We start from the raw sequence: 26,202 nt of genomic DNA, 5'->3' as shown, positions 1-26,202 counted from the left end.
TTGGGACTTGAACTTATCAGTCGGTCTAGGGATTCGTCAATCTTCACAGCCTCTGAGCGGGAGCCCTGCCATCCAACCTGCCGATCTTGGGTTCTCCAGCTCCTGCAGCTATGTGAATCAGGAGAAGCCATGCGGTCTTCCCTGCCAGCCTTGGGATTCATCTATCTTCATAGCCTATGAGCAAGAGCATTGCTTTCTGACCTGCCAGTCTTAGGTTTGCTAGTCCCTGCGGCTGTGTGAATCAAGAGAAGCCTCTGTCCTGATCCATGGACTTAGGACATTCTAGCCTCTACAATCCAGTGAGCTGTTTCCTTGATATAAATGTCTCCGTATATGTATTTATACACTTCACTGGTTTTGCTTCTCTAGAAAACCCAGCCTAAGACACCCAGGGACTGGTTCCTCCTGGTAACATGTCCAAAGTACTGGAGACTAACTCTCACCATCCTTGTTTCTAAAGCAGTATGGCTATACTTCTTCCAAGACAGATTTGTTTGTTCTGTGACAGCCCATGGATACTTAGTATTCTCCACCAACATGATAATTCAAAGGCATCAATTCTTCCGTCTTCCTTATTTATTGTCCATGCATATGAGGCAATTGAAAATACCATGGCTTGGGTCAGTCGCACCTTAGTCTTCAGGGTGACATCTTTGCTTTTTAATACTTTAAAGAGATATTTTTTGCAGCAGCTTTGCCGGATGCAGTAATTTCTTGATTGTTGCTTCCATGGGCATTGATTATGGATCCAAGTAAAATAAAATTCTTGACAACTTGAATCCTTTCTCCGTTTATCATGATATTCCTTATTGGTCCAGTCGTAAGGATTTTTGTTTTCTCTATGTTGAGGTATAATCCATATTGAAATCCATAGTCTTTGATCTTCATCTGTAAGTGCTTCAAGTCCTTTTCATTTTCAGCAAGCAAGATTATATCATCTGCATATGTCAGATTGTTAATGAGTCTTCCTCCCATCCCGATGCCACATTCTTCATGATAGTCCAGCTTCTTGGGTTATTTGCTCAGTATACAGATCAAATAAATATGGTGAAAGGATATAACCTGGACACACATCTTTCCTGATTTTGAACCACGTAGTAGTATCCTCTTGTTCTGTTCAAACAACTGCCTCTCCTTGTCTACGTACAGGTTCCTCATAAGCACAATTAAATGTTCTCGAATTCCCATTCTTCGCAGTGTGATCCATAATTTGTTATGATCTACACATAGGCAATAGAACACAGGTAAACATCTTTCTGGCCTTCTCTGCTTTCACTCATGATCCATCTGGTATCAGCAGTGATATCCCTCATTCCACATCCTCTTCTGAATCTGGCAGTTGCCTGTCAGTGTACTTCTACAACCATTTTTGAATTATCTCAGCAAAATTTTACTTGCGTGTAATAATGATATTGTTCGGTAATTTCCGCGTTCTGTTGGATTGCCTTTCTTTAGAATGGTGCAAATATGGATTTCTTCCAGTCAGTTGGCCAGGTACCTGTCTTCCAAATTTCTTGCACTGACAAGTGAGCACTTTGAGTGTTGCACCCGTTTGTTGAAACATCTCTATTGGTATTCTTCCCGTTCTGGAACCTTGTTTTTTACCAGTGCTTTTAGTGCAACTTGGGCTTCTTCCTTCAGTACCGTTGGTTCTTTATCAAATGCTGCCTCCTAAAATGAATGTTGACCAATTTGTCTTGGTACAGTGACTGTATACTCCCTCCATCTTCTTTTCATGCTTCCTGCATTATTCAATATTTTCCCCATAGAATCTTTCAGTATTAAAACTCAAAGCTTGAATTTTTTATTCAGTTCTTTCAGCTTAAGAAATACGGAGCCTGTTCTTCCTCTTGATTTTTTCACTCCAGGTCTTTTTGCATTTCATTATAATACTTTGTCTTTTCAAACTTCCCTTCGAAATCTTCTGCTCAGCTCTTTACTTCATCATTTCTGCCATTTGCTTTAACTACTCCACTTTCAAGAGCAAGCTTAAAAGTCTCTTCCGACATCCATTTTGGTATTTTCTTTCTTTCCTGTGTCTTTAGTCACCTCTTGGTTTTTTCATGTACGATGTCCTTGATGTCATTCCACAACTCATCTGGTCTTCAGGCATTAGTGGTCAGTGCATCAAATCTGTTTTTGAGATCATCTCTAAATTCAGGTGGAATATGCTCAAGGTCATACTTTGGCTGTCACGGACTTGTTTTAATTTTCTTCGGCTTCATCTGTAACGTGCATATGAGCGGTTGATGGTCTGTTTTGGTCGGCCCCTGGCCTTGTTCTGACAAATGAGATTGAGCTTCTCCATCATCTCTTTCCACAGATGTAGTCAGTTTGATTCCTGTGTATTCCAACTGACAAGGTCCACTTCTGGAGTTGTCATTTATGTTGTTGAAAAAAGGTATTTGCAATGAAGAAATCATTAGTCTTACAAAATTCTGTCACGCGGTCTCCGGCATTGTTCCTATCACTGAGGCCATATTTCCCAACTACTGTTCCTTCTTCTCTGTTTCCAAGTTTCACACTCCAATCACCAATAATTATCTATGCATTTTGATTGCATGTTTGATCAATTTCAGACTACAGAAGGTGGTAGAAATCTTATGTCTTCATTTTTGCAATTAGTGATTGGCGTATAAATTTGAATAATAGTCATATTAACTGGCCTTCCTTGTGGCCATATGGATATTATCCTATCGCTAACAGCGTTTTACTTCAGGATAGATCTTGAAATGTTCTTTTTGATGATGAATTTGACACCATTTCCCCTCAGTTTGTCATTCCCAGCATAGTAGACCGTGTGATTGTCTGATTCAGAATCACCAATACAAGTCCATTTCAGCTCACTAATGCCTAGAATTTCGATCTTGATGCATTCCATTTCGTTCTTGGTGACTTCCAGTTTTCCTAGATTCATACTTTGTACCTTCCACATTCCAATTATAAATGGATGTCTGCAGCTGTTGCTTCTCATTTTGAATCGTACAGCCTCAGCAAATGAAGATCCAAAAGCTTGCCTCCATCCACATCCAGGTCGACTCTACTTTGAAGGGGCAGCTCTTCCTCAGTCGTATTTTGAGTGCCTTCCAACCTAAGGGGTACTGGCCAGTTTTTTTAGAAGGAAACCACCAAGTTTTTCTTACTGATCTGGAAGCTCTGCTGAAACCTATGATGACCCTGCTGGTATTTGAAATACCAGTGTATAGCTTCCAGCATCTCAGCACCGTGCAAGTTGCCACGGTACGACAAAATGACAGATGAGTGGTTGTCCCACACACAGCGACCCTATATGACAGAGTAGAACTGCCCCGTAGGGTCTCCTGGGAGTGTTCTTTATGGGAGCACGTCGCCAGGTTTTTCTCCCACAGAGCCAGTGTTGAGTTCAAATAGCCAACCCTTTGGTTAGCAGCTAGCGTTTTAAATATTGTGCCACCAAGGTCCCTTAATAAACGTTAGCTTTTACTGTATTGATTATTTACTTAAACGGTCTTTAAACTGGATTATACGAATCTCTGGATACACACAGACTCTGCAGTGATAACTGAAGCACGTGCAGTTTCAAGGGGATCCCTTTACACATCCTAAACTCCATGGGTCCTGTGGCTTGGTACTCATTTGCCTGTGACCAGAGCTTCTCAACCAAGTTCTCTTTTCCATCTTCCTTTTCAACAGTCACCCTTGAAAACAAAGACCTGAAATGTTTCCAAACAATGTTGTAATTTGAAATATAACTATCAATTTGGGGAGAGTGGGTATCAAAAAGTTTGCATTATCCAGTGGTTTCAAGTTTTGTTTTCAACCAAATTGCCATATCATGGAAAATTTTTGGTGATAGCATCATTATGGAATTTTTGGCATATGTTTTAGAAGGACTTCAAAGAATTATGGAGAAATGGTATAAAAAAAATTTCCAGTTGTTAAGCATTTATTTTTTAATAAGTGATGATAGGTATCAATTGCTGTACTGTTTAGATTCTGCTGAATAGATTTAAGAATGATGTAACAGCTCTAAATTGTCATTATGTACAATAAGCCAGAAATTATTAATATATGCTTTGCAGCTATTTAAGTTTATGATGAAAAAAACTTCTTTTAATTGTGCTTTAGGTGAAAGTTTATTGCTCAAGTTAATTCCTCATACAAAAATTTATACACATATTGTTATGTGACATTAGTTGCAGTCCCTATAATATGACAGCACACTTCTCCTTTCCACCCGGTTTTCCTGTGTCCGTCTAACCAGCTCCTGTCCCTTCCTGCCTTCTCATCCTGCCTTCTGACAGGAGCTGCCCATTTGGTCTTGCGTATCTGCTTAAACTAAGAAGCACACTCTTCACGAGTATTATTTTCTGTTTTATGGTCTAGTCTAATCCTTGTCTGACGAGTAGGCTTCAGGAATGGTTTTAGTTCTGGGTTAACAAAGCATCTGGGGGCCATGGTTTCAGGGGTACCTCCAGTCTCAGTCAGACCATTAAGTCTGATTTTAAAAAAAAAAAAAAAACATGAATTTGAGTTCAGCTTCACACTTTTCTCCTGTTTCGTCAGGGACTCTCTTGTGTTCCCTGTCAGGGCAGTCACTGGTGATAGCCAGGCACCATCTAGCTCTTCTGGTCTCAGACTGATGGAGTTTCTGCTTTATGTGATCCTTTTGTCTCTTGGGCTAATATTTTCCTTGTTTCTTTGGTGTTCTTCATTCTCCTTTGCTCCAAGTGGGTTGGGATCAATTGATGCATCTTAGATGGCCGCTTACAAGGTTTTAAGACCCCAGACGCCACTCACCTCACCAAAGCGGGATGCAGAACATTTTATGATGAAAAATTCTAGATGCCAGCTTACCTATGTATGAGGGGAATACATTGCTTTCCAGAATTACTTTAGGAGTTACACAAGCATGTTTTTCTGCATATCTTGGTAAATATCACCATCCATTAATTTAGTGCCTAACCTGAGGAGAACAGTGTTTTTAATTTTACTCTAAGCCTTTTCTTCCCAGTATTTTCACATACTGCTAGGTTGTTGCAGAGCAGATTCAGGTCATAATCATCATGCTTTCTCCAGACTTTGGTTTTCACTCTAACCCCCAGTCTCTCTTGACAAATCCTGTGTATTCTGTCTTCCTGTAGGATCCTCACTGCTCTTTCTTGTAATTTGTCTTCAGTTCCTTCCTAATGCACCCCTCTTCCCATCCAACCTCACTAAATAGTTGTTTTTAAGTCAGAATCTCCTTTTCCATGAATGCTATGTGAATTTTTTCCTTAACGAGCATTTTATTCCCCATATAAATCTGGAGATACAAATTGATTTGCTTGGGGGTTGAGCAGGGGGAAGTGCAGGAAAGGGAGAGAGTATATTATCCAATTCATAACCTAGACAAGCCTGCTTTTTTGCTCACCCAGATACGTAGTTAACCTATGAAAGAAAGATAGGTGAGTGTGGTGCTGCTTATTGTTGATGAGGAAACCCTGGTGGCGTAGTGGTTAAGTGCTTTGGCTGCTAACAAAAAGGCTGGCAGTTCGAATCCACCAGGTGCTCCTTGGAAACCCTATGGGGCAGTTCTACTCTGTCCTGTGGGGTCACTATGAGTCGGAATCAACTTGATGGCAACAGGTTTGGTTTTGGTTTTGGGGAGGTTAATTGATGAAGCCATATTGAGTCTTTAGTGGTTTACAAGCTTTTTTGGCTTATTCTATAATCTTGCCTGGTGTGAGTGTCAGGCTGACCAGGGGAAAAAGAACTAATTTATTGGATATTTATTATTTGCATTTGGGGTATATTCTACTGCATTTCCTCCCAGTCATCCTATAAGGCAGATGCTTTTATCCTCTGTCTTATAGCAGAGGAAGCTAAAGCCCAGGGAGAAGTTAGTTGCGCAGGGTCACCAGGAGAATAAGTGGCAAAGCTAGGATTTAAGCTATTTGATTCTAAAGCCCTTGCTTTTCCAGCATACAGTGCTGCCTCCAGTCTGTTGCTGGCAAAGTCTAGTCTTCTGTGTCTTTTCAAGAAAAGTAATACGACATTTAGCTGTCTATTTTCCAACACTCCTTGTTTCTACAGTCCTTAAATCACACCTTTCTTTCGGCCATCTTACTTACAAGTGCCCTCATCTTCTTGGGATGTAATTCACATAGTCCAGAAAATATGAACTCATATAGAATACCAACAGCATTGTAGGATCACTTCATAATCTGGGATGCCAGTTCTCACTGCTGTTCATTCTGTCATCCTCGTTCCTATAGTCGTCCTTGATAGAGAAGCAGAAACAATGCAGGAGTTGTAGAATGGTATGTTCTCTTTGTCGCCCATTACCCACAATTATGTAACCAATAGATCTATTTATTACTTGGTGGTCTTTCTCTAAGCACTGCCAGAGAAACCCTTTTTCTTGGGTTTTCTTTGTGTTTTCTGCAAGGCTAGGCTCATTTTGGACTCTAACCTTCCTGGCACTCTTCTCAGATTCTTGGTATTCTTTTATTTATCTTTAGTGCTGTACTTTTCATTGCCATCCTTCATGTACGGTTTCTCTAGACCTGGGATTATTTCAGAATCGGTAATGTAACTCCAAACATACCTCTTTCACTTTTTTTTTTTTTAATGAATCGTTTAAAAGGAAAATTTGTTTTATAAAAAAAGAAAGGTAAAAATTTCATTTAGAAAGTAAAACTTGTTCTTTTGAAGGTTTCTAAATGCTCTTGTCCTTTGTTCCCTCAGAGAATCTCAAAATCATGGACAGATGTTCACCTCTTGTCAGATAACATTGATTGTACTAAGGCTTTACTTTTCTGGCCGTCTCATATTTAAGAATATCATGCACAATTTCTACTTTTATTCTTGCCATTTTGGCAATGACAAGTAATTCTTTTTAGTAGTATTTCAGTTCAGAATGGTTGTTCTCCCAGGCAGTGTTGAAATGTCAGCATTCAGCTTAAGAACTTGTCAAATACTATATTATTAATCAAATAAAACTTCACACAGAATTTTTGATAACATATTCCCTTCCCATGACTACGGGATGTTTCTCTGTGCCAGTTTTCTAATCTGTTAGGGATGCATCTCGTGTCTAGTTGGTGGTCTCCAATAAACTCTCAGGAATATTGTTTCTGTATTTTGCCCTTTTTTCCCTCATTCATGTGTGCTGCAACTTGCTTTCACTTCAGGTTCACTGGTTTCCATATAGTTGTGCCATGCAGAGTCTATACCATCTTCTGCCCTATTCCACCACCTTTCTTAACCAGACTTTTCTTTGGATTAGGATACTTTCTACCTTAGTCTGATACTAAGTCTTATCTAAGTCTCAAAATTACTATGAGATCTTTTTTATCATACTGGTTTATAATTTTAATTAAATCTACTTTATTACCCATACTGTTTTAAGAAAAGATCTCATGACTTTAGAGAAATTACTTTCATACTAGAATATAACTAAGAATAAATATTCTTACTAAAAATATTTAATAAATCTTTATGCCAAAGTCTGGGGTAGAAGACACTTACAAGCTTGTTTATCTGTATTTTTAACACATATACATACCTATGTTCTCCTTTAGGAAAGTTTTTATAGTCTTCACAACAGTATCTCAGCAGAAATATTGCTAAATTTCTAATAATTCTTTTTGCACATAAATTTGTAGATCTTTTTCACTCAGTAAATTAGAAAATGTTTTTTTAATACTTTAAAATGTTATTATCAACTTAGTATATTAAAGTGCTTCTAACTTTACCTTCGCTTTTCCTGTAGGATTCGCCAAAAGCCCAGCTCAGACGGACAATAGAATGTTGTCGGACCAATTTATGTAACCAGTATCTACAACCCACACTGCCGCCTCTCGTTATAGGTAGGTTATTAGCAGAGAAAAGTCGGGCCATGATTTTCAATGAAAGGATTTCTATGGCTTTAACAATAAGCACGCTTTCTAGAATTTAGCACTAAAATTACTTTTTCCTTTTAATGAGCTATGATAGAAAGATAATATGTTTACTTCCTTTGTCAGGTCCATTTTTTGATGGCAGCATTCGGTGGCTGGTTGTGCTCATTTCAATGGCCGTCTGCATAATTGCTATGATCATCTTCTTCAGCTGCTTTTGTTACAAGTAAGAAAATTTATTTCAGTGGGAAGAATGGTCAGGTTCAATTTTAATATTTATTTTCAAACCATTGAAAAGTAGGGATTCACTGGGAATACTTATAATATTCTGAAAAGATGTAAAATATTGAAAATACTTATTTGAATGTTAGATATCAAGAGTTCTTAAAGCCATTGGGCAGAAGCCACTGACCACTGTATGCGCTTGAGAAAGTATTAACTTGTAGTCTCTGGTTATTTCTCCTTTAACTAGTCTGTAGTTTATAAGGGAAAAAAAGGTCTCAATACCAATCAATTAGACACCATTTTATACTTATTTATATGCTCATGTATGTTCATGCGTACTTATACTTTTCTTATTAATTGAATGTTAAGCTTTTATCTGAATTTTAAAAATCTGTCCTAAGAAACCAGCTATATTATAGTTCTGTAGTTATTTGAGACTTCAAAATTGTTTGCATTTAATCATGATTCAGAAGACGTTTGCCAAGTTTTGATTGCCATTTGGAGATATCCCTTGTTCAAAAAATTTCAGTGTAGCTCACTAACCTGATATTTTGTTTTTGTTTTTCCAGTTAAATTTCAAAACTCTTGTCTTAATTTTGCTCTCCTCCTCACCCACTATCTTGTTTTAAATGTTTCTAACTGTATTGGCTTTGAAGATTACAATAGTAATGCATTCTATTGTAGAAAAGGTTCAGCACTGCAGGAGGGTAAGCACAAGAGGTTCATCTCTCTGCAGTCTCACTTCCCCAGGTGACTTAAAAGTTTATTGGGCTGGCACAACATAGATGAACCTTGAAAACATTATGCTAAGTAGAATAAGACACAGTGGTCAAGTATGTACTGATTTCACTATACGAAATATCTAGAATAGGCAAATGGATAGAGATAAATGTAAATTAGTGGCTACCAGGGATGATAGTGCTTACCTCTTAGGGATTGTATACAGAGGAAGTGAGACAAAGATGTAAAATAGAACACTGCCTGACACATTGCATATTGATAACAATGAGCCGTTCTTTACATGTATCAACATGGATAAATGTATAAAACATGTTGCAAAATATTAATTCAATATATGCCATTTATGTAAATTTTTACGTACAAAACTATGTTGTTTATGAATGTATACATATATAGCAGAAATATAAATACATAACCACCTTCAGGATAGTAGAGAAAAGGATAGAAATTGAATTATGAGGGAAATGGTTGGAGTTTCAAATATTTCAATGATACTTGTTTATTTAAAATACAGTGAAGCTTGTAAGAGCTGAACTCACCCAGGATGACCTCGTTTGCCTGGGTCTCGCCGCAAGTTTTCCACCTTTGACAGGGTCCGGCGTACCATTTTTCTTTTGCTCTTTATTAGTAGCAAATATTTGCATTTTCCTTCCCTTACAGGTTTCTGTCTCACACAGGTTTCAGCTTTCGCAGGTTTTACTATATGTCTAAAATAAATGTAGCATAATGTTAACATTTTTTTATTATTATTATTAACTTTTATTGAGCTTCAAGTGAACGCTTACAAATCAAGTCAGACTGTCACATATAAGTTTATATACACCTTACTCCGTACTCCCACTTGCTCTCCCCCTAATGAGTCAGCCCTTCCAGTCTCTCCTTTCGTGACAATTTTGCCAGCTTCCAACTCTCCCTATCCTCCCATCCCCCCTCCAGACAGGAGATGCCAACACAGTCTCAAGTGTCCACCTGATATAATTAGCTCACTCTTCATCAGCATCTCTCTCCTACCCACTGTCCAGTCCCTTTCATGTCTGATGAGTTGTCTTCGGGAATGGTTCCTGTCCTGGGCCAACAGAAGGTTTGGGAACCATGACCGCCGGGATTCCTCTAGTCTCAGTCAGACCATTAAGTATGGTCTTTTTGTGAGAATTTGGGGTCCGCATCGCACTGATCTCCTGCTCCCTCAGGGGTTCTCTGTTGTGTTCCCTGTTAGGGCAGTCATCGATTGTAGCCGGGCACCAACTAGTTCTTCTGGTCTCAGGATGATGTAGGTCTCTGGTTCATGTGGCCCTTTCTGTCTCTTCGGCTCTTAGTTATCGTGTGACCTTGATGTTCTTCATTCTCCTTTGATCCAGGTGGGTTGAGACCAATTGATGCATCTTAGATGGCCGATTATTAGCATTTAAGACCCCAGACGCCACATTTCAAAGTGGGATGCAGAATGTTTTCATAATAGAATTATTTTGCCAATTGACTTAGAAGTCCCCTTAAACCATAGTCCCCAAACCCCCGCCCTTGCTCCGCTGACCTTTGAAGCATTCATTTTATCCCAGAAGCTTCTTTGCTTTTGGTCCAGTCCAGTTGAGCTGACCTTCCATGTATTGAGTACTGTCCTTCCCTTCACCTAAAGCAGTTCTTGTCTACTAATTAATCAATAAAAAACTCTCTCCCACCCTCCCTCCCTCTCTCCCTCATAACCACAAAAGTATGTGATCTTCTCAGTTTATACTATTTCTCAAGATCTTATAATACTGGGCTTATACAATATTTGTCCTTTTGCCTCTGACTAATTTCGCTCAGCATAATGCCTTCCAGGTTCCTCCATGTTGTGAAATGTTTCACAGATTCGTCACTGCTCTTTAACGATGTGTAGTGTTCCATTGTATGGATATACCACAATTTATTTAACCATTCATCCGTTGATGGACCCCTTGGTTGCTTCCAGCTTTTTGCTATTGTAAACAGAGCTGCAGTAAACATGGGTGTGCATATATCTGTTTGTGTGAAGGCTCTTATTTCTCTAGGGTATATTCCGAGAAGTGGGATTTCTGGGTTGTATGGTAGTTCTATTTCTAACTGTTTAAGATAACGCCAGATAGATTTCCAAAGTGGTTGTACCATTTTACATTCCCACCAGCAGTGTATAAGAGTTCCAATCTCTCCGCAACCTCTCCAACATTTATTATTTTGTGTTTTTTGGATTAATGCCAGCCTTGTTGGAGTGAGATGGAATCTCATTGTAGTTTTAATTTGCATTTCTCTAATGGCTAATGATCGAGAGCATTTTCTCATGTATCTGTTAGCCGCCTGAATATCTTCTTTAGTGAAGTGTGTGTTCATATCCTTTGCCCACTTCTTGATTGGGTTGTTTGTCTTTTTGTGGTTGAGTTTTGACAGAATCATGTAGATTTTAGAGATCAGGCGCTGGTCGGAGATGTCATAGCTGAAAATTCTTTCCCAGTCTGTAGGTGGTCTTTTTACTCTTTTGGTGAAGTCTTTAGATGAGCATAGGTGTTTGATTTTTAGGAGCTCCCAGTTATCGGGTTTCTCTTCATCATTTTTGGTAATGTTTTGTATTCTGTTTATGCCTTGTATTAGGGCTCCTAAGGTTGTCCCTATTTTTTCTTCCATGATCTTTATCGTTTTAGTCTTTATGTTTAGGTCTTTGATCCACTTGGAGTTAGTTTTTGTGCATGGTGTGAGGTATGGGTCCTGTTTCATTTTTTTGCAAATGGATATCCAGTTATGCCAGCACCATTTGTTAAAAAGACTATCTTTTCACCAATTAACTGACACTGGGCCTTTGTCAGATATCAGCTGCTCATATGTGGATGGATTTATATCTGGGTTCTCAATTCTGTTCCACTGTTCTATGCGTCTGTTGTTGTACCAGTACCAGGCTGTTTTGACTACTGTGGCTGTATAATAGGTTCTGAAATCAGGTAGAGTGAGGCCTCCCACTTTCTTCTTCTTTTTCAGTAATGCTTTGCTTATCCGAGGCTTCTTTCCCTTCCGTATGAAGTTGGTGATTTGTTTCTCTATCCCCTTAAAAAATGACATTGGAATTTGGATCAGAAGTGCATTGTATGTATAGATGGCTTTTGGTAGAATAGACATTTTTACTATGTTAAGTCTTCCTATCCATGAGCAAGGTATGTTTTTCCACTTAAGTATGTCCTTTTGAATTTCTTGTAGTAGAGCTTTGTAGTTTTCTTTGTATAGGTCTTTTACATCCTTGGTAAGATTTATTCCTAAGTATTTCATCTTCTTGGGGGCTACTGTGAATGGTATTGATTTGGTTATTTCCTCTTCGATGTTCTTTTTGTTGATGTAGAGGAATCCAAGTGATTTTTGTATGTTTATCTTATAACCTGAGACTCTGCCAAACTCTTCTATTAGTTTCAGTAGTTTTCTGGAGGATTCTTTAGGGTTTTCTGTGTATAACATCATGTCATCTGCAAATAGAGATAATTTTACTTCCTCTTTGCCAGTCCAGACGCCCTTTATTTCTTTGTCTTGCCTAATTGCTCTGGCTAGTACTTCTAGCACAATGTTGAATAAGAGCAGTGATAAAGGGCATCCTTGTCTGGTTCCCGTTCTCAAGGGAAATGCTTTCAGGTTCTCTCCATTTAGAGTGATGTTGGCTCTTGGCTTTGCATAGATGCCCTTTATTATGTTGAGGAATTTTCCTTCAATTCCTATTTTGGTGAGAGTTTTTATCATAGATGGATGTTGGACTTTGTCAAATGCCTTTTCTGCATCAATTGATAAGACCATGTGGTTTTTGTCTTTTGTTTTATTTATATGGTGGATTACATTAATGGTTTTTCTAATATTAAACCTGGTATAAATCCCACTTGGTTGTGGTGAATTATTTTTTTGATATGTTGTTGAATTCTATTGGCTAGAATTTTGTTGAGGATTTTTGCATCTATGTTCATGAGGTATATAGGTCTGTAATTTTCTTTGTTTATGGTGTCTTTACCTGGTTTTGGTATCAGGGAGATGGTGGCTTCATAGAATGAGTTGGGTAGTATTCCATCATTTTCTATGCTTTGAAATACCTTTAGTAGTAGTGGTGTTATCTCTTCTCTGAAAATTTGTTGGAACTCTGCAGTATAGCCATCCGGGCCAGGGCTTTTTTTTTGTTGGGAGTTTTTTGATTACCGTTTCAATCTCTTTTTTTGTTATGGGTCTATTTAGTTGTTCTACTTCTGATTGTGTTAGTTTAGGTAGGTAGTGTTTTTCCAGGAATTCATCCATTTCTTCTAGGTTTGCAAATTTGTTAGAGTACAATTTTTCATAATAATCTGATATGATTCTTTTAATTTCAGTTGGGTCTGTTGTGATGTGGCCCTTCTCGTTTCTTATTCAGGTTGTTTGTTTCCTTTCCTGTATTTCTTTAGTCAGTCTAGCCAATGGTTTATCAATTTTATTAATTTTTTCAAAGAACCAGCTTTTGGCTTTGTTAATTCTTTCAATTGTTTTTCTGTTCTCTAATTCATTTAGTTCAGCTCTAATTTTTATTATTTGTTTTCTTTTGGTGCCTGATGGATTCTTTTGTTGCTCGCTTTCTATTTGTTCAAGTTGTAGGGACAGTTCTCTGATTTTGGCTCTTTCTTCTTTTTGTATGTGTGTATTTATCGATATAAATTGGCCTCTGAGCACTGCTTTTGCTGTGTCCCAGAGGTTTTGATAGGAAGTATTTTCATTCTCATTGCATTCTATGAATTTCCTTATTCCCTCCTTAATGTCTTCTATAACCCAGTCTTTTTTCAGGAGGGTTTTGTTCAGTTTCCAAGTATTTGGTTTCTTTTCCCTAGTTTTTCTGTTATTGATTTCTACTTTTATGGCCTTGTGGTCTGAGAAGATGCTTTGTAATATTTCGATGTTTTAGATTCTGCAAAGGTTTGTTTTATGACCTAATATGTGGTCTATTCTAGAGAATGTTCCATGTGCGAATTTTAACATTTTTTAAGTTTAAATGGTGTATGCATCAGTGCAATTAATTTCCATCTTCCTGTTTGTTTGAAATATTTTACAATTTGAAATTTTTAGGTGAGAGGTCTTCAAAAATATGAGAATGAATTAAGAGAACTTGTCTAATTTATTTTCCAAAAGTTCCTTTTCCCTTTTTTAATATGAAAATATATTTATTGTTTTGTTTTGATACAAAAATACATATTTATAAATCAAATAATAACAAAAATATGTATATAATTTAAAAAAGTGAGTATACTTTTACCTCCAGAAATAACTATTACTCAAGCTTACTATATGTCTCTCCAAAGCTTTTTAGTCATTTGTAAACATACATATTTTTTTTAAGTTTTATAGCTAGGATCCCACTTTACATGATCTTTTTAATCTGCCTTTTTCACTTACCAATACAGCATAGACATCTTTCCATTTTAACTAGGTACATAGGACTGTACCACAGAGATTCCATGTCTAGACATTTTATAACATACTAGTTTGAGTATGATTCTGCCTGAAGGAAGGATGATGGTGTAAACTATCTGAAGATTTAGCTCAGAATCTTAAAATTTTAATACAGATTTTTTTCTGCTTTTCTCAAAGGCATTATTGCAAGAGCATCTCAAACAGACGCCGTTATAATCGTGATTTGGAACAGGATGAAGCATTTATTCCAGTTGGAGAATCGTTAAAAGACCTTATTGACCAGTCACAAAGTTCTGGTAGTGGATCTGGACTACCTTTGTTGGTAAGACAAAATTTCATGTAAACATGAATGCTGTATTAATATAGAATGTGGCCTCATAGCGATGGTAGACAGTATAATTATTGCAAGTTGGAAAACATTTCTAGGCACATGTCTTAGTCATCTAGTGCTGCTCTAACAGAAATGCCACAAGTGGATGGCTTTAACAAACAGAAATTTATTCTCTCACTGTCTAGTAGATTAGAAGTCCTAGTTCAGGGTGTCATCCCCAGGGGAAGGGTTTCTGTCTGTGTCAAGTCTGGGGGAAGGTCCTTGTCATCAATCTTCTCCTGTTGAGGAGTTTCTCAGCACAAGGACCCTGTGTCCAAAGGATGCTCTCTGCTTCCAGCTCTGCTTTCTTGATGTGAGGTCCGCATGTCTCTTTGCTCACTTCTCTCTTATGTATCTCAAAAGAGATCGATTTAAGACATAGCCTAACCATGTAGATTGAGTCTTGCCCCATGAAGGACTGCTGCTAACCCTAACTCATTAACATCCTAGAGATAGGATTTACAACGTGTGGGAAAATCACATCAAGTGACAATATGGTGGACAGTCACAGTACTGAAAATCGTGGCTTAGATGTTTTGGAAGGACACAGTTCAGTCTATAACAACACATTTTAAATATTTCTCCTCATTTAGAAAGATGCATATGATAATGTAAGACGAAATTAGTTAAAAATAAGAAAAATAGAATGAGAAAGTAAGGTAGAGCCACAGGCGAGGTTAGTAAAGAAAATGTGGTCATAAAGTCGTATATAAGTGCTAGGGGTAGCTCCCAACTTTTGCTCTAACCATTTTAAGAGCCAACTTGAAGAGAAATCAGGTGTAAGATTCCTTGCATCTAATAAGGTTAAACTGATTGGTTTGAAGTAGAACTATTTCAGATTTTGAAATCAAAGAAATTTCTCTCACAGACCTTCACAAAGAGGACGCTGCCTTCAATATAACTACCTTATCAAAACAGTTTAATCAGAATAGTTTTAAAGGGGATTGTAAATCATTCTAACACAGTTCTATAGGAAAATACTCAGACTTAGGGGTTGAGGGGACCCTCATAATAAGCACAAGATGTCCAGATAGGTTTTTTAATTGTTTAATTAACATTTGGTTAAAATAAATACATTGGTCTCTAATTTAATCCAAACAACTGTAATCGAACTGGAAAGGAAAAAAGTAAAACTGTCTTATACAGGCAGTGTGAGTGAGTTTGAATTCAAGGTTACTGTACAGAAATCATTGGATTTATTTGTACTAACAACAAACAAGGAGCCATGGTGGCGAAATGGTTAAGACTTGGCTGCTAGCCAAAAGATCAGAGGTTCAAACCCACCAGTGGCTCTGTGGGAAAAAACACCTGGTGATCTGCTCCCTTAAATATTACAGCCTAGGAAACCCCATGAAGCAGTTCTACTCTTTCATACAGAGTCACTGTGTGTTGGAATTGACTCAACAGCACACAACAACAAACAGTTGGAAGTTGAAATTTAAAAAATAATGTCATTTAAAATAGCATAAAAAAATCATGAAATTGGAATAATCTTAACAATTTATGCAAGGCCTGCACGTTAAAATCTAAAACATTACTGAAAGAAATTAAAGAAGACCTAAGTTAATGGACATAGATACCCTATTTATGAGATGAAGGACTCAAAGACTATTAAGATTTCAGTTATTCTCAAATTGGTGTATAGTTTCAGTTCACTCCAAATCACAATTAGAGCAGACCTTTTGTAGCAATTGACAGCCTCATTCTAACATTTATATGGAAATGCAAAAGACACAGAAGAGCCAAAAGAATTTTGAAAGAAAAGAACAAATTTAGAGGCCTCACTACCTGATTTCTGAACTTGCTATAAAAATACGGTAGTCAACACAGTCAGGTATAGGCATATAGACCAGTAAAACAGCATACTGTCCAGAAGTGACTCACACATATATGACTAATTGATTTTTGACAAAACTACCAAGGTAATTCAACAGGGAAAAACAGTCTGTTTAACAAATGGTGAAGGAAAAATTGAGCATCAGTTTTCCTAAAAGTGAAACTCCACTGTTACCTAACTCCATAAACAAACATTAACTTTTGAAATAGATCATAGACCTAAATATAAGAATTGAGACTATCCACTAGGAGAGAATGTTGGAGAATATCATTGTGACCTTGGGTTGAGCAGAGATTTATTAGGACACAAGCATGAACCATTAAAGAAAAACATGATAAACTAGACATTATCACACTTAGAAACTTCAGCTATGGAGCAAACACTGTTAAGAATATGAAAAGACAAGTCACAGACAGGAAGAAAATATTTGCAAAACACATCTCTAATAAGAGATTTGTACCCAGACTCTATAAAGAACTTTCACAATTCAATAATAAAACCATTTTAGATAATTATACACTGGGCAAATCTGCAAAAGACCTCTTTAAAGTATTAAAAAGCAAAGATGTCACCTTGAAGACTAAGGTGCACCTCATCCAACCCATGGTATTTTCAGATCGCCTCATGTGCATGCCCAAGCTGAACAATGAATAAGCAAGACCAAAGAAGAATTGATGCCTTTGAATTATGGTGCTAGTAAAGAGTATTGAGTGTACTGTGGACTGCTGGAAGAACGAACAAATCTGCCTTAATGCTCCTTAGAAGCAAGAATGATGAGACTTCATCCCGTGTACTTTGGACATGTTATAAGGAGGGACTGGTCCCTGAAGAAGGACATCATGCTTGCTGAAGTAGAATGTCACCAGAAAAAGAGGAAGACCCTCTACGGGGTTGATTAACACAGTGGTTACAACAGTGTGATCAAACAGCGAACGATTGTGAGGTTGGCACATGTGATGCAATGGGTCGCTTTTGTATGGCCTTTCTCACCATGGCCTTGTAACTCCCACCCAAGTGATTGGGTGGGACTGCGGAAGGAGGGTAATCATGCCCCACCAGGGGGATTGGTCAGTTTTGCCATCCTGCTGGGCTTGAAATGAGCCACCTTAGAGGTTGGGAAGAGAGGATCCCGCCACCACCAAGGAAGAACACCAGGAGCAGGGCGCATCTTTTGGACCCAGGATCCGTGTGCTCAGAAGCTCCTGGAACCAGAAGACAGAGAGAGAGACGTAACACTGAAACAGCATTCTAAGTAAAGGGAACTGTACGTGCAAAAAGGCAGGAATGGGCTTGAGTGAGTTCTAAGAGTTAAAAAAGGCAAATAGAGGGGTGGGAGAGGATAATTATACCAAACGATAAGGCTGGAGAATTAGGCCGGGATCGGATCATATAGGGTCTCAGAATTAAGCTGAAAATTTGTAACTCTCATTTAGATTTTACTGCATAACAAATCACCCCAAAACTCAGAGGCTTGAAGCAACAAAAACTATTTCTCATGATTCTGTGAGTCTGTTGGGCAGTTCTTCTGTACCTGCTAAGCTGCCCCTGGATGTTACAGTTCTTGCCCATGGCTGGAAGGCCACATGGGGGTGGTCTTTGGTTTTAGGGTCCCCAGGAACAGCCAGAGAGGGCAAGTCCCAGTGCACAAGCACTTTTCAAGTCTTCACTTGCATCACGTTTGCTGTTCTTCTACTGGCAGATGCAAGCCATGTGGCCAAGCACAGAGTGTGGGAAGATACTACCCAAGGGCGTGGCTACAGGGAGGGTAGAAGTATTATAACACTGGAGTTGGTCAGTTGGTTGGATATACCATGCTTTTTCATGGAATGGATTGGACCGGTTTCTCAGTCTTTATAATAAGTTTGTTTTGTTAAGAGCTCAAAAACTTTTACTTTTTTTTATGAAGGTTCAGCGAACGATTGCCAAACAGATTCAGATGGTTCGGCAGGTTGGAAAAGGCCGATACGGAGAAGTGTGGATGGGTAAATGGCGTGGTGAAAAAGTGGCAGTCAAAGTGTTTTTTACCACTGAGGAAGCTAGCTGGTTTCGAGAAACTGAGATCTACCAAACTGTGCTTATGCGCCATGAAAATATACTTGGTGAGTACGCATTTGATTTTTTTTTTTTAACATTTTATTTTGGTTTGGGTGAAAGTTTACACAGTGAATTAGCTTCCCAGCCAACAATTTATGCACATTTTGTTTCCTGATGTTAGTAGCAATCCCCTTAACGTGACAGTACTCTGTGCATTTCCTCCCTGAGTTGCCCATCTTTCCTGTCCCTTCCTGCCTTGTGAACTTTGTCTTTGAGCAAATGCATATCTTTTGGTCTCGAATAGTTGATTATTCTGAGTACCACATTCCTCATAGGCATTACTGTTCACTTTATACCCCTGTCTATTGTTTGCCTGAAAGGTGATCTCCAGAAGTAGGTTCAGTTCCAGGTTTGAAGGGTGTCTAAGGGCCATAGTCTCAGGGGTTCCACACTCTGTATCAGACCAGTAAGTCTGGTCTTTTTATGAATTTGAATTTTGTTGTATGTTTTTCTCTCACTCTGTCCAGGACCTTCTACTGTAATCCCACTCAGATCAGTCTGTAGTGGTAGCCAGGCGTCATTTAGTTCTTCTGGTGTCAGGCTACTGGAGGCTGTGGTCCATTAACCCCTTGGACTAATTGTTTCCTTGAGACGCTGATTTTCTTCACTCTTCTTTGCTCTGGACAAGAAGAGACTAATAGTTATATCTTAGGTGTCTGCTCACTAGCTTTGAAGACCCCGGTCCCTTCTTACCAAAGTAAGATGTAAAACATTGTCTTTATGGACTGTGTTATGCTTGTTGACTTAGATGGTCCTAAGCCCTCAATCCCAGTGACTCAGCCCTTTGAGGTGTTTGGTTATGGCTAAGAAATTTTCGTAACTGTGCCCTGTGTGTGGTTTACTATATACGTGAATATATTTGCAGCATATGCAAATGTGTATGTAAAAATATCCTCTGCGAACCCTATATATATATATGCTTGTGGATATATATGCCATTCGCACACCTTTTCAACTTACATATTTACTCATAAGTTATTGTTTGTTATTACTGTTATTGCTGCATTGTGTATGTAATAGTGCTTAGCCTTGTTGCCTTTTACTCTGGCATACCTCTCAGTGTCTTCCTGTGCCTTGGTCATTTTGTGCTGACTTCCTCTTACCCTTATGCAATTTAATACATCTCTACTATCTAGTTAGTGGTTTTCTCTCCCTCCCCCTCCTGTCCCTGGTAACCATCAAAGAATGTTTCTTTCTGTGTATAAACCTTTTCTTGACTTTCTACAGTAGTGGTCTCATGCAGTATTTTTCCTTTTGTGATTGGCTTATTTCACTCAGCATAATGTCCTCCAGGTTCATCCATGTTGTGAGATGTTTGGTGGATTCATCATTATTCTTTAACGTTGTGTAGTATTCCACTGTGTGCATGTACTACAGTTTGTTTATCCATTCATCTGTTCATGGACACTTAGGCTGTTTCCATCTTTTTGCTGTTGTCAATAAGGCTGCAGTGAACATAGTTGTACATGTATCTATTCGTGTCATCACTCTTTATTTCTCTAGGATATATACCTAGTAGTGGGATTCCTGGATCATATGGTATTTCTATTTCCAGCTTATTGAGGAAGCACTATATACCATTTTCCATAGTAGTTGTACCATTTTACATTCCCACCAGCAGTGTGTAAGAGTTCCAGTCTCCTCACACTTGTGAGCATTTGTTGTTTTCTTTGGGTATTTTTGGTTGGTTTTTTTTTTTCCATTATTGCCGTTATTGCTGGGGTGAGGTGATATCTTGTTTTGATTTGCATCTCTCTAATGTCTAACATGCTCGATATTTCTCAAGCTGAAAGAAAAGAAAAAACTCAAGCCTCAAGTTGCAATTTGAAGAATTCTTCAGGGGAAATACTAAATGATGCAGGAAACATCAAAAGAAGATGTAGGAATACATAGAGTCATTGTACCAAAAAGAATTGGTCGATGTTCAGCCATTTCAGGAGGTACTATATGGCCAAGAACTGATGATACTGAAGGAAGACATCCTTGAAAGTGTTGGCGAAAAATGAGGTTTCAGGAACTGACACAATACCAATTGAGGAGTTTCAACAAATGGATGCAGTGCTGGAAGTGCTCACTTGTCTATGCCAAGACACTTGGAAGACAGCTGCCTGGTCGACCAACTGCAAGAGATCGACATTTGTACTCATTTCAAAGAAAGGTGATCAACAGAATGCAGAAATTATCAAATAATATCATTCTTATGACACATAAGTAAAATTTTATTGAAGATCATTCAAAAGCTGTTCCAGCAGTGTATCAACAGGGAACTGCTAGATATTAAAACCAGATTCAGAAGAGGATATGGAACAAGAGATATCATTGCTGATGTCAGATAGATGTTGTTGGAAAACAGAGAATACCAGAAAGATGTTTACCTGTGTTTTATTGACTGTGCAGAGGCACTCAACTGTGTGGATCATAACAAATTCTGAAAACCATTGCAAAGAACGGGAATTCCAGAATACTGAATCATGCTCATGTGGAACCTGTACATAGACCAAGAGGTAGTTGTTCAAACAGAACAAGGGGGATACTGCGTGGTTTAAAGTCAGGAAAGGTGTGTGCCAGGGTTGTATCCTTTCACCGTACTTATTCAATCTGTATGCTGAGCAAATAATCTGAGGAGTTGAACTGTTTGAAGAATGGGGCATCAGGACTGGAGGAAGACTCATTAACAACCTGCGATATGCAGATGACACAGCCTTGCTTGCTAAAAGTGAAGAGAACTCGAAGCACTTACTGATGAAGATCAAAGATCATAGCTTTCAGTATGGATTATACCTTAACATAAAGTAAACAGAAATCCTCACAACTGGACCAGTAAGCAGCATCATAATTAACAGAAAATATTCAAGTTGTGAAGGATTTCATTTTACTTGAATCCACAGTCAGTGCCCATGGAAGCAGCCGTCAAGAAATCAAACAACACCTTGCATTGGGCAAATCTGCTGCAAAAGACCTCTTTAAAGTGTTAAAAAGCAAAGATGTCACTTTTAAGTACTGAGGTGTACCTGATCCAAGCTTCATGGTGTTTTCAGTGGCCTTATATGCATGTGAAAGCTGGACAGTGAATAAGATGGAAGAATCCAAGCCTTTGAATTACACTGTTGGTGAAGAATATTGAATATACCCTGGACTGCCAGAAGAACAAACAAATCTGTCTTGGAAGTAGTACAGCCAGAATGCTCATTGGAAGTGATGATGGCTCCAGTCCGTGGAGAAGGACATCATGCTTGGTAGAGGGTCAGCCAAACAGAGAAAGACGCTCAACGAGGTGGATTGACACAGTGGCTGCAACAGTGGACTCAAGCATAGCAATGATTGTGAGGATGGTGCATGACTGGGCAGTGTTTCGTTCTGTTGTACATAGGGTCTCTATGAGTCGGAACTGACTTGAGGGCACCTAACAACAATAGTCCCCCACGTGTCTGTAAGTTTGTCATACTGTAGGGGCTTGTGTGTTGCTGTGACTCTGGAAGCTATGCCACCGGTATTCAGATACCAGCAGGGTCACCCATGGAGGACAGGTTTCAGCTGAGCTTCAGATACCAGCAGGGTCACCCATGGAGGACAGGTTTCAGCTGAGCTTCCAGACTAAGACAGACTAGGAAGAAGGACCCAGCAGTCTACTTCTGAAAAGCATTAGCCAGTGAAAACCTTGTGAATAGCAGGAGAACATTGTCTGATATAGTGCTGGAAGATGAGCCCCCTAGGGTGGAAGGCACTCAAAAGATGACTGGGGAAGAGCTGCCTCCTCAAAGTAGAGTCGACCTTAATGACATGGATGGAGTAGAGCTTTCGGGACCTTCATTTGCTGATGTGGCACGACTCAAAATGAGAAGAAACAGCTGCAAGCATCCATTAATAATCGGAACCTGGAATGTACGAATTATGAATCTAGGAAAATTGGAAATCGTCAAAAATGAAATGGAACACATAAACATCATTAGTGAGCTGAAATGGACTGGTATGGGCCATTTTGAATCGGGCAATCATATAGTCTACTATGCTGGGAACGACAACTTGAAGAGGAATGGTGTTGCATTCATTGTCAAAAAGAACGTTTCAAGATCTATCCTGAAGTACAACGCTGTCAGTGATAGGATAATGTCCATACACCTACAAGGAAGACCAGTTAATATGACTATTATTCAAATTTATGCACCAACCATTAGAGCCAGAGATGAAGAAACAGAAGATTTTTATCAGCTGCTACAGTCTGAAATTGATCAAACATGCAATCAAGATGCATTGATAATTACTGGCGATTGGAATGTGAAAGTTGGAAACAAAGAAGAAGGATCAGTAGTTGGAAAATATGGCCTTGATGATAGAAACAATACCGGAGATCGGATGATAGAATTTTGCAAGACCAATGACTTCTTCATCGCAAATACCTTCTTTCACCAACATAAACGGTGACTGTACACATGGACCTCACCAGGTGGAACACAAGGAAATCAAACTGACTACATCTGTGGAAAGAGACGATGGAAAATCTCATTACCATCAGAACAAGGCCAGGGGCCGACTTTGGAACAGACCATCAATTGCTCATATGCAAGTTCAAGCTGAAACTGAAGAAAATCAGAGCGAGTCCACAAGAGCCAAAATATAACCTTGAGTATATCCCACCTGAATTTAGAGACCACCTGAAGAATAGATTTGACACATTGAATACTAGTGACCAAAGACCAGACGAGCTGTGGAATGACATCAAAGGACATCATCCATGAAGAAAGCAAGAGGTCACTGCAAAGACAGGAAAGAAAGAAAAAGACCAAGGTGGATATCACAGGAGACTCTAAAACTTGCTCTTGATTGTCGAGCAGCTAAAGCAAAAGGAAGAATTCATGAAGTAAAAGAACTGAGCAGAAGATTTTCAAAGGGCCTCTCAGGAAGACAAAATAAAGTATTATAATGACATGTGCAAAGAGCTGGAGATAGAAAACCAAAAGGGAAGAACACGCTCGGCGTTTCTCAAGCTGAAAGAACTGAAGAAAAAATTCAAGCCTTGAGTTGCAATAGTGAAGGATTCCATGGGGAAAATATTAAATGATGCAGGAAGCATCAAAAGAAGATGGAAGGAATACACAGAGTCATTATACCAAAATGAATTAGTCGATATTCAACCATTTCAAGAGCTGACATATGATCAGGAACCGATGGTACTGAAGGAAGAAGTCCAAGCTGCTCTGAAGGCACTGGCGAAAACCAAGGCTCCAGGAATTGATGGAATATCAATTGAGATGTTTCAACAAACAGATGCAGCACTGGAGGTGCTCACTCGTCTATGCCAAGCAATATGGAAGACAGCTTCCTGGACAACTGATTGGAAGAGATCCATGTTTATGCCTATTCCCAAGAAAGGTGATCCAACCAAATGTGGAAATTATAGAACAATATCATTAATATCACACGCAAGCAAAATTCTGCTGAAGATCATAAAAAAACGGCAGCAGCAGCATATCGACAGGGAACTGCCCAAATTTAGGCCTGTTTCAGAAGAAGATGTGGAACCAGGGACATCATTGCTGACATCAGATGGATCCTGGCTGAAAGCAGAGAATACCAGAAGGATGTTTACCTGTGTTTTATTGACTATGCAAAGGCATTCGACTGTGTGGATCATAACAAACTATGGATAACACTGCGAAGAATGGGAATTCCAGAACACTGAATTGTGCTCATGAGGAACCTTTACATAGATCAAGAGGCAGTAGTTCAGACAGAACAAGGGGATATTGAGTGGTTCAAAGTCAGGAAAGGTGTGCGTCAGGGCTGTATTCTTTCACCATACCTGTTTAATCTGTATGCCGAACAAATAATCCGAGAAGCTGGACTATACGAAGAAGAACAGGGCATCAGGATTGGAGGAAGACTGATTAACAACCTGCGTTTTGCAGATGACGCAACCTTGCTTGCTGAAAGTGAAGAGGACTTGAAGCACTTAATAAGGAAGATCAAAGACCACAGCCTTCAGTATGGATTACACCTCGACATAAAGAAAACAAAAATCCTCCCAACTGGACCAGTGAGCAACATCATGATAAACGGAGAAAAGATTGACATTGTCAAGGATTTCATTTTACTTGGATCCACAATCAACAGCCATAGAAGCAGCAGTCAAGAAATCAAAAGACTCATTGCGTTGGGTAAATCTGCTGCAAAGGACCTCTTCAAAGTGTTGACGAGCAAAGATGTCACCCTGAAGACTAAGGGGCGCCTGACCCAAGCCATGGTATTTTCAGTCACATCATATGCTTGTGAAAGCTGGACAATGAATAAGGAAGACCGAAGAAGAGTTGATGCCTTTGAATTGTGGGGTTCGTGAAGAATATTGAATATACCATGGACTGTCAAAAGAATGAACAAATCTGTCTTGGAGGAATTGCGGCCAGAATCCTCTTTGGAGGCAAGGATGGTGAGACTGTGTCTTACATACTTTGGACATGTCAGGAGGGATCAGTCCCTGGAGAAGGACATCATGTTTGGCAGAGTACAGGGTCAGTGGAAAAGAGGAAGACCCTCAATGAGGTGGATTGACTCAGTGGCTGCAACAGTGAGCTCAAGCATAACGATTGTGAGGATGGTGCAGGACCGGGCAGTGTTTCGTTTTGTTGTGCGTAGGGTCGCTATGAGTTGGAATCGACTCGACGGCACCTAACAACAACAACAACAGTGTCTAATGATCATGAGCATTTCTTCATGTATTTGTTGGCCACCTGAGTGTCTTCTTTTGTGAAGTGTCTTTTCATGTCCTTAGCCCATTTTTTTTTTGTTGGATCGCTTGTGTTTTGTTGTTGAGGTGTTGAAGTTTTTTATAAGTTTTAGAAATTAGTCCCTTGTCAGATGTACAGTTGCCAAAAAATTTTTCCCAGTCTATAGGTTCTGTTTTTATTCTTTTGGAGAAGTCTTTTGGTGTTCAGAAGTTTTCAGTTTTTAGAAGGTCCCTGTCATCTAGTTTATCTTCTTCTGCTTGTGCATTTGTAGTCATGTTTGATAGTCTATTTATGCTGTAAGTTTGGACCCCTACATGTGCCCCTGCTTCTTCTTCCATGATCTTTATACTTTTAGGTTTTTAGGTCTTTGATACACTTTGAGTTAGATTTTGTGTATGGTGTGAACTGCGTATCCTTTTTCATTTTTCTGCAAATGGATATCATTTTATAAAGAGACTATCTCCTCCCCCTTTAAGGGGGAAGTAGATCAGTAGTCAGTAGGTGGAAAGATTTACTTCCGAGTTTCCTATTCTGTTACATTAACCTATGTGTCTGTCGTTGTACCAGTACCAGGTGGTTTTGGCTGCCATGGCTCTGTAGTAGGTTCTGAGGCCGCCTACTTTGTTCTTCTTCAGTAGTATTTTGCTTCTCTGGGACCTCTTTCCTTTACATATAAAGTTGGTGTTTAGTTTTTCCATCTCATTAAAGAATGTTGATGGAATCTGGATCAGGATTACATTATATCTATAGATCGCTTTGGGTAGTATTGGCATTTTCACAATGTTAAGTCTTCCTATCCATGAGTATGGTTTTTCTATTTATGTAGGTCTCTTCTGGTTTCTTGCTGTAATGTTTTGTAGTTTTCTTTGTATAAGTCTTTTATTTCCCTGATTAGGTTAATTCCTAAGCATTTTATCTCTTGAGTGGCTAGTGTAAACGGTACTG

General features: G+C 38.8%; 1 protein-coding gene across 3 annotated transcripts in view; it reads left to right on the top strand.

Annotated features, from left to right (window-relative positions):
* BMPR1A (bone morphogenetic protein receptor type 1A) overlaps window positions 1-26,202 on the top strand; it is a 215,331-nt gene that overhangs the window by 167,147 nt on the left and 21,982 nt on the right. For all 3 annotated transcript variants that reach the window (XM_003418596.4, XM_010598256.3, XM_010598257.3), the window contains 4 exons: window positions 7,736-7,832; window positions 7,989-8,088; window positions 14,412-14,556; window positions 18,348-18,540. In XM_003418596.4, the coding sequence (XP_003418644.1) occupies window positions 7,736-7,832; window positions 7,989-8,088; window positions 14,412-14,556; window positions 18,348-18,540 (535 nt within the window). The remainder of the gene's footprint in view (window positions 1-7,735; window positions 7,833-7,988; window positions 8,089-14,411; window positions 14,557-18,347; window positions 18,541-26,202) is intronic.

Source organism: Loxodonta africana, chromosome 8 (assembly GCF_030014295.1).
Source record: "Loxodonta africana isolate mLoxAfr1 chromosome 8, mLoxAfr1.hap2, whole genome shotgun sequence".
Taxonomy (NCBI): domain Eukaryota; kingdom Metazoa; phylum Chordata; class Mammalia; order Proboscidea; family Elephantidae; genus Loxodonta; species Loxodonta africana.
Note: the sequence above shows the minus strand (reverse complement) of the source record. Positions and strands in the feature narration are given on the sequence as shown.